General features: G+C 42.8%; 1 protein-coding gene across 1 annotated transcript; it reads right to left on the bottom strand.

Annotated features, from left to right (window-relative positions):
- Positions 1-6,638: 6,638 nt before the first annotated feature.
- On the bottom strand, positions 6,639-9,187 carry T265_01059 (hypothetical protein; the record flags this gene model as incomplete). The annotated part of the gene is made up of 6 exons (XM_009165002.1): positions 6,639-6,932; positions 7,038-7,081; positions 7,244-7,279; positions 8,371-8,575; positions 8,715-8,779; positions 9,111-9,187. The coding sequence occupies 6 exons, from the start codon at positions 9,130-9,132 to the stop codon at positions 6,729-6,731; spliced, it is 576 nt and encodes a 191-aa protein (XP_009163266.1).
- Between the last annotated feature and the right edge of the window lie 667 nt (positions 9,188-9,854).

The following is a 9,854-nucleotide window of genomic DNA, read 5'->3' as shown; positions in this document are numbered from 1 at the left end:
TAATGCCTATTTGATCTCCCCAACCAATTAAGATCTGCCAGCTGGTTCTCCCTCTCACTACTCCTGACGAGAATGTTAGGCCACCATGGGTCCACCGTTTTTTGCTGAAATGATTGCTTCAGAAGTACTTTCCCACTGACTATGAGTACGATTTCGTCGGAACGACTTTGGCGTGATTGCTGGTTTGCGTGCTTGATTAACTTTATACTACTCAATAGATTTGGGTAGTACATATTTAATCTACCTGAACTGGTTCACAAAATGCGCCGACAGATGGCTACTCATCTGGCTGCTTGTAGGAAAACAGATAAAAGCACAAAACTAGTGTTGTATGTATCAATATACTAGGGTTATGAACCCGATGCAAGCAATATTCATTTGGTGAATTTCATTCAAGAAGAAACTCAAGGTGGGTTGGATTTCATTTTTTTGAACAATAGTAGCTTCTCAATTTTCCGATCTGGAGTAAAAACTAAGGAGCTTTCAACTAGCCGGATTTCTAATGAACATCGACGCATAAACTAAACCAAGTGAGCACGAGCGCATTGTCTTACAAAGTACTGCGGAGAGGAAACCAGATTGGAAACTATGTTGGGGTTGCCGAGGTTAGCGAGCAGTGAGCCATCGTTTTAGGAAATATTTCCAGCTCAGTGGGGGTGGATGTACACGGCAAGTGCAACGCCCAAATGCTAGGCAAACCTCCATCATGCTTTAAAGCTAAATGTACATACAGTGAATAAATCATTCACCTGCGAACTGCGATGATGATGATGATGATGATGATGATGATGATGATGATGATGATGATGATGATGATGATGATATTACTCGACATAAAGTTCAAAAGTTTTATCCACTCCGTTCAACAAGTATTGTGAAATATTCCGGCCAGAATATGCCACCTTATCAGAGTAGTCAAGCTTCAATGCAAATACGGACAATTTCTGGCTAAAACTACCTTGAGTAACGTTCAATCACTTCAGAGATACAACAGTCCGACTAAAACGGGGATTTCTGGTTTTACTTGGAGGTAACCTGACAAGTGTACACATTTGTCAGGAGCACACGGTGATTGTCACAGCTGACAGCAGGCGGTTTTCCCAGCGTTTAGACGTGTCATATCGTAGATATTTGAGAGATTGGAACGGTCACGTTTGCTGTTCTAGCGCAATTACTCCGGTCAGTCCACACCAAAGGGGGGAAACACTAGACTCGAGTTTCGCTCCCATTAGAGCCCGTCAGCAGTGCATACCCAATGACGGTGCCTGGATTGGAACCCCGGACATCTGACATGCAAGGCGAGCACGCAACCACCACTCCGCCAACGCACGTTGGACGTATCTGAATTTTCATGTCTGAAGAGGCGAACGTCTTCACACTTGAGCGATGTGATTGGTGTGCCCGACTCATCGAACGACGACCCTGGTTGTGACGATCGATTGACCTAGCTCGCCTCGCATATCAGATGTCCGGGGTTCAAATCCCGGCACGACCGTTTGATATGCACTGATGATTAGCTCTAATAAGAGAGAAACTCGAGTCCAGTGCTTCCCTTTGGTGTGGACTCACCGGAATAATTACGCCAGAACAGGAACACGGCCGTTCATAGACGGGCAACAGTTTTCCAATATTTTTTTATCCGCAAGTACAGCCATTGAGATTTCACTCATGGCACATAAACAGATCCACTGCGAATCCGCCGACCAAGTGCTTGTCTACACAAGATTCAGGCAGGATACGTCTTCATGAATTATGATTTTACTCACTCGGACCAAGATGACTTTGAAATGTTGTGTTCAAAGTTAATCAGTTACCAATGACCAGATAGCCTAACTTAGCCAGGAGATTGCCAGAATGTGGCTTAAACTCACCGGACAGACTGAAATTGCTGCCTAAGAAGCTGAGTTACCGGAAGTGATGAACATGACGAATAAGAGCTAAGATCTTTGTGTGGCTGGGATTTTCACAATGTGATCAGCTCTTTTCGAGACCGGCAGGCTGCGGATCGTTTCGAAACGTAACAGGAAAGGTGAAGGGGCCTTCCGGCTAAAAAAATGGGAAACCTGTCGTTGTCAATGATTGGTGGGCAGCGTGTGTCTGTACAGGCAATGCAGTGACCAGATGTGCACAGAAACTTGTAGTTTTCTATCAGTAACAATAATACTCGGCATAGTGAGGTTCTTGGTAGCTCCCACGTATTGCTCTGAGTGCAAGGTGTCTCATAATAAACGCAACATTTGATTGGGTAAATAAACGTAGCCAATTTAAGAAAGGATAACAAAAATTCCATAATAATAATCACATAAAAGAGGTTTTGTGTTTGAGTGTTGACATTTTTTCTGTCTACAACAAATGCCAGCACGTGCGTTGAAATTGTGAAACTCTATTATTCCCTTGGTGAAAGCGCCACCGCTGCACGTCGTGGTTACAAAACCAAACATGGTCTCATCAAAGATCCTTTCACCTTGTCGAACATTACGCGCTTGATTGCGAAATTTGAGTCCACTGGATCGGTATTGGATTTTCCTGGCAAACAGAGAAAGTCTCTGTGTGATGAAAGAGCGCCAATTGCACAAAATGCCGTCGAGCAACTTCAGTCCCAGAGCACCATGACATCTTCGTCAATAACTCAGGTGTCTCAGTTGACCCGCATTCCCCGCGCCAGCGTGCATCGTATTATGAGACGCACAAGAAGTCATCGGTCGTCTTTTACCAGGATGGGGCTCCACCCCACTACTCAAACCAAGCGAGAACTTACCTCCGAGAGCAATTTTCTGATGAGAGAGTCATTGCTCGTGAATTTCTAAACTTTTGGCCCGCAAGGTCACCCGATCTCACACCTCTAGATTATTGGTTTTGGGGAATGATCAAGGCTCACGTATATCATGAAAATAAACCGAAGAATTTGGTGGAGTTAAGAGCAAGAGCTGAAGAGTAGTGTGCACGAGTGACGCTTGAAGAAGTTAAACGTGCTGTGTCTCACATCTCATACCGCCTCCAACTTGTTATAGAAGAAAGGGGCTGTCTTTTCTAATATTTTTTGTAATGCCGGTTTATTTGCAGTAAACCTCCATAATGCATGTATGTTTACATAAAAATAACGAATTTATAAATTAATGTTAAAGTTTAAACAAATTATATTACGTTTTGCGTTTATTATGAGACACCCTGTAGTCTGAGAAATCGCTCAATCGGATGGTTCGCAGGAGCCAGCAGCCATCTCTGAACCTCCCTCAGAAGACTGTCCCAACATCAGATGGCGGTCGGTTCTTCAGCCATCGGCCAACCTCAACAGGAAACTGATGTTAACCGAGTGTGTGTGATCATGGTTGTGAAACATAGCTCTTGACTGGTTTAGAAGATTGGCCCTGTCTTTACCGATTCTCACCTTGTTCACGGCTGGTGACCTTCCTTAATCTACTGATATTTATTTCAGGTGTCAGGTTCGCCAGTGACTCAAGTGATTGAGTTCCCTGTGTCCCTCTATTGTTAAAACACATCGGAACTTCTGGTCACAGGTAGAAAAGTGTGATACAACTAGGCTGTTTGAAACACAGCGCTTGAATGATACGACATAGAAACTGACCAGTCTTTGTTCACGGTAAATCAACCACTGAGTTAGCATCCTGTGGGCGCGTACATTTTGACTGAGCACTTGAAACGGATATTGTTTCGACGACAGGTTGACGTAGTGAGCTTACATCACGTGCCACTATTGTCGATGAATTGTCTAGGTCACGATTGAGGCCTGCGTGTCGTGCTATCGATTGAATCGATTGGTCCTTGTTATCGTTTCTTTGTTGACTCATCGGTGCTGTCGACTGGTGGCATTTGGACAGGGATTATCCAACGTCGATATTTTTTAAGTCTATCAGACCGCAGCTGCAGATGAACTCATGAATAAAGTGTGACTTGTGATCCGAATCAGTTCAACCAGATACGTGCCTGGAATTTGTTACGCTCTTCGTTAATAAGGTGACACTAACCGAATGGAATTATGAGTAAAACCCCCTCCTTTTCCATGGCTTGATAAGCCACACACATATAAAAGATCGGTTAACTTTTTATGGTCCACTGTAGCTATAAACCCTTCTTATTTCGGATAGTCACCTGCATGTGTGCGTATGTGCTCACATACATTCCGCATAAAGGTTGAGAATCGCAGGTACTCGTCACTTTAGGTGGCTTAGAGGTAAACTGTTCGTATGGGAGAGCTCTCCCTGCCTCTCGTGAGGGGGTGTTGTACACTGCTTCACTGGTTACTCGTGAGTTCTGGTGAACGGAATTTATCCGTGCTAAAGCGACGAATGCGGTAGAGAGTTGAAAATGTTTGTATACCGTATAAATCGCGTTTAGAAAATGACGCAGCTTCTATGTTCGTTTCCGTCATGTCAAGAAGATCATCACCATAAACTGGACATAGGGGGCAACCCGTGGCTACGACTCTTGTCCGAATGAATGCTGAGTTGTCAAAGGTAGAACGGACAACTTTGATGCATGAAAGAATGAAGTCTTTCAGGGTTTCACTTAGCTGAATCCGCGAATCCTATTTTGTTCCTTGGCTGTTTCCTATGTGCACCACGGTCTGCTCAATCAGCTGGTCACCGCAAAGAGTGTACGTCTTCAGCCAATGGAATCCACGACAATGTCGCGGAATTGACTTTCGACCCTTCAGCCAGAGTGACGTCCGACTCTTGGTTTCGGTAACACGATGGTGTATTCCACATTTACCTTGCAGCCCACGCTGATGATTCGGGTACTCCTAATCTCGGTGAAAAATCAGCGATACATTGATTTTATTCCATCGGGAGCTCCACACGGCTGTTTTTTCATGGACCGTTGACGTCAATGATTGTTGACCATATAGCTTGGTTAAAACCGAATGGCAAGTGCATATGACCCTGTTACGTAAGCGGGTGCGGTAGATTGTGAGTGTTTCAAGCTTCGCGCTGTGGCAGATCAGTTCACGTGCTTGATCTTTAGCTATGGAGCTACACTCACCAGACATCATAAATATGCTTAAACGCTCCCCTAGACTATGATGGTTCAGCAAACCACCATTGAATGTCAACGACTGCCTAATTTGGTGCGTGGTTTAGAGAGGATCAGCCTACCTCACAACGGCTATTAAAACAAGATTGAATTATTCCAAATCACCAGATAACCAGAGAGCAACCACAGATCTCCCACAATCCCAAACGAATTCCACTCCATAGTGCCACTTTCCTGGTATTTTTGGGTTTGCCACTTTGCCCAATTCTGTTCTTTCAAGCACATTTCTGGACGAAATGCGAAAAGTTCACTCACAGAGAACAGCACTGACCACCACCAGGAGAACCAATCCACGATGCTCTAGTTGGATCGCCTCTTTCGGAAGCTAGAGAGGTTCGCCTACAAGTAGATACGGCACACGAACCAAAGGACTTTTGACAACCAATACACACCGCATTTTTGCCAGTACAACAGCACTCAGTTCAGGGTCAAAACCGTAAAATCAATCTCTGAAAAGATTGTGAAGGTCATACCAGGCTTAATTGTACATCTGTACAAAAAACCCGGTAGCCTTTCGGCCTATCATAGTGTATGGTTTTCATCTCAAACTGACTAAGTGACAATTATTTGCACGTTCATGAATTATCTGCGGTTTACTTTTGATTCTTCCGAGCGTGATATTATCGATGACATATAGTGCTTGCCAGGTGTCACGGATACAAGTACTGATGGGATAACAGTCTTCTGGAGAGTGAGCGTACGCCTGACTAATGGAGTATTTTACAATCAACAGGACCTTTTGGGGTAGACAAAGCTGCCAGTAGTGAATTGTTATTGGGAAGATACGGATTTAAAAAAGAAAAGAATTAGTACCAAGCAAGTATGCTTAAGTGTTGCACCAGAGTGAAGGGGGCAGATTTATATTAGTGCAGCTCGACATCATCCCCCTCAAATCAATAGAAACGGCCACTAATCAATAAAAGGCGACTCGGTCACCAACCTCATATCCTTATTTACTACACGATTATGTGTATTCATTCACTTCTCCATGCAAATCGCTCCACTGATATATCACCAGCAGTGATTTCGAAGGTTTGATTTGTGAGATGCTCACTGATGATATCACTCGAAAAACATATACCTTTTGTGCGGTGGTTCTCTACTTTACATCCTGAACGGACTCTACTTGTACGGGGCATTGATTTAGACAAAATCTGTATTAAGAACACACTAGAGCCCTGCGTGAAGACGCTTTGAAACTGTTAGAGTACGTTTATCTTTTTGGTTTTCTCTCACACACACAGAAGTAGGGATTGAGCACTTGAAGTAATTCGGGCTTTAGACGGTTGTCCGTGTTTCTATCACCCATAACAATCGCTCTGTTAGTCTACCAACCTGGGGAAATGCGTCACTCGTTCCTGAACACTGCCCCTTAAAGGATCCGTTTTGCGTAGTGCAATGCGTTCAACCGGGTGAGAGTAGGAAGGAGAAACGATGAATGATACTCGCAGGCTACAGGAGAAACAGGTAGTGAGCATTTTTCTAGTGACCTAATGAGCAGTGTGTTCTGTCGATAAGTTATGGGCACAGTCTGCGCGGCACAAACACACGGACATGGCTACTTCCCTGAACAGCACGATCAATAAGGTCACAAGCAAAGGTCCGCTTTATTCAAACAATTTGTTTGGATCAATATCACAGTCACTACCGAACAAAATGAAAAAAATGGACAGAAATTATAGTTTAGCGGCGGGAAAGGCATTGTATGCGCAACCGGTTTGTCCCTCGTTGGCCTTCTCGGCTAAGAGTTGTACAGTGCTATAGTCCACTCCCTTCTCGGTTTCTATATGATAGGTTCCCAGCTTTTGAACTTCAACAATCTCAGTTTTGATCTGGTAACAGTTCACAATACGGACACCTCCCAAAGTCGCCTCCCGAAGCTACAAATGAATGAAAAACGAACAACGTGAGCGATGCACCTGCCAGTAGAAGAAAGATTCAGGCACGGAAATAACCATAACACGCACGGCTAAGTGAAAGCATACCTTATGACAAATATTATTGTCTTCTGGTCCTGTGAGGAATACCACTAAATTAAATAATAAATAAATAGATGTCTCTATTAGATGGAGCCACAAGGATGCTACAGCGCATTTTACTACCAGACAATTCAATTTATAAATCCATAAGTAGGTACATATCGCAGAAAAATAGACAAAAAGCTAGTAATTACTCTTAATATTATACTCACAAGCTTTATTAGACAAGTGCGGACGACCGGGTACATCTGAAAATAAATTTAAATTTATGTAATCCGTAAATTCTATCTTTTTTTTACAGTGTCAACACAAAGTGTGAAATAAAATGTGTTGGATGTAACTGCACTTGAGAATCCTAGAAGTTTTAGAATAAACATTAACTTCATGTCTGTTTGGAACTTAAACTACTCAAGTTAACAACTAAGTTTACACTGTATTGGTCTCCTTACGGAGTCTTTCGAAAATGACTTGATTTCCGAAAGTGGAAATTCCCATTTGATCCTTTACCTCATGGCTGTGTGAAAGGTTGTATGCGGATCTAACTGTGTACTCGAGTGCAGGGGTCAGAACGGGCAAAAAACAGGTCGTCAAAGGGTGCCAGGTGTAACTGCAACTGAAAGAAACGGTCGACAGTTTCGTAAGAGCGTAATTCTTAGAACTTACAACAAGAATGATATAGACCACAGTGCTCTTCAAAACAGACTGATTTTTTTAACGAAGACGCCCTAATTAAAACTTCAAAATGTGTGCAGCTCATTAAATACGGAGCTGAAGATGTTAAAAATGCAAGTAGCCTTCGAATTTTGCGGTTAAAAGTGCTTTATTGAGTTTGATATCTACTTATTGAATTAACTAGTGTTCACAGTGGCTTATCTCTGCTATTTTGCCAGTCCGCGTGTTGCAATGTCATTCGATGTAGCATTCACTTTAGCGTCATCTAGATCATCCACACGCTTTCGACCAGAAGAAACCTGGAATTCCGACATACGTAGGTGTTACGAGAATTTCACTCCCGTTGAAAGTATGCCTCACAAGTGTGGAATCGATAAAAAGGTTGGACGACAACGTACTCAGACTACGCTGATGATCAGCAAAACGAAGACCTCGTCGTAAAAAAGTTCTTGGATTGCAAATTGCCATATAACCATTTGTAATGAACAACTCACAGTAAGGGTAGGTAGGAGTACATAACAGTAGAAACACATCCCACACACAAAAGGCAAAACACTTAAAAAACCGAACAGATGCAGAGGATGTTTACAGGCTGTCGAGTTACAAATTTCGAATATTGCGTTGGATAGTAGCAAGCATTTTTCACCCGTTTATATGACCAACTTGCCTATTGTGGTGTCACAGTTTCCATCGGGCAGAACTTGTGTGTTTACGTACCATCCGAAAAGGTTTGCCTTCCCTTGGTAACCCTCGGGAATTACCTTCGAATTCAGACGAACGTCGTAAATCGGGTGCCCATTGTTTTTCTGGTGCAAAGAGCACTTGCCCAGCATTGCTCCAATAGCCCAAACGTCAATGTTCTTTGTGATAAGCTGAACAAAGAGATATACTGGAGTTAGTTAACTGACAACCTGAAGCATGTAAACTGAGAACATGCCATAACTTGTGCGCAGATGGGAACGCATTCTTTTTTCATCCCATCTGTTTCATCAGCAAGCATTTATGACTTACTTGGGCACAAAGGGGTTGTTCGTCGTACTTATCTGCGTCAGCCATCCTTTGCGTAACCGTTACAGCTAGAATATTTTAAACGGCGCGTTAGAAAACGTGGCAGATGCAGACCTAAATGCTTTCTTTCCATATTTAAAGATAAATTTATTGACACATGGATCTATCAGCGTAAAAAAAACAAATTCTATGCCGAGGTGTTGTGTAGATACGTTACTATATAATTTATTTGGCTTGCGCTTATATATTGGAATTATAACAAGGTGGGAAATAGAGTAGTCAAGATAATCACCATAGATTTCCAAAAAGCTTGTATCCATACTACTTACGGGTTATCATTAATCATGGGAAATAACAAAAAGGCAGAAGAACGTTTGTCCACGTTCCATCGGTACTTACATAGAGAATTAAACCTGGTCATCTGAAACAGTTTTGCTCCGCCTGATACTGCCAATAAAACCAGTAGGAAAAACGTAAACATTGCTATTGAGGCCAGAACTGAGTTTACAGTTTATATAGAAACGTCAATGCGATTCCGAATGATTTGATTGGTTCAGAACTGTAGTCAAGGCCACTTTTGGCCTGAAGTAACCCTGAGACCCCCTTGATCTCTGATCAATCACAGTGCATGAATCATGTTCTAGCTATTGCGCACTTGCTTGACAACAAGTGAGAACATGTTCAGGTTGCATATTACACCACGACGCCATCACAACGAGCAGGATGGGACAACGAAAAACATTTGAGTGTAATGAACGCGCACCTCAAACACCATCCCCTCTCCAATTTCCAGTATGATTGATCCAACGATGACTGGTACTTTGTGTTCCAATAATCCATTCAACCACCTGTGGAAATTACTCTTCCCATTACATCCTCTACTGCGATTCGATTTCGAGTGATTTTATTATATCTCCCATCTAGATTTAAGTCGGAAACTAGCCATCGGGTGCACCAAACGTTTACCACTACAATCTATGGGTCTTAAAACTGAAAAGGGATGTGCTCAACAAATGCAGGCAAGAGGCAGTTCCTTCCTCAAATGTAATACTCAAGAGCCAAGGTAATCCCTCGATCACAGCCCTCTCGTGGTCAGTAAAAGACAACACTGTGGCACCTTAAAAGCCAGTATTCTACAACCCT

Source organism: Opisthorchis viverrini (genome assembly GCF_000715545.1).
Source record: "Opisthorchis viverrini unplaced genomic scaffold opera_v5_11, whole genome shotgun sequence".
NCBI classification, from domain to species: Eukaryota; Metazoa; Platyhelminthes; class Trematoda; order Opisthorchiida; family Opisthorchiidae; genus Opisthorchis; species Opisthorchis viverrini.
Note: the sequence above shows the minus strand (reverse complement) of the source record. Positions and strands in the feature narration are given on the sequence as shown.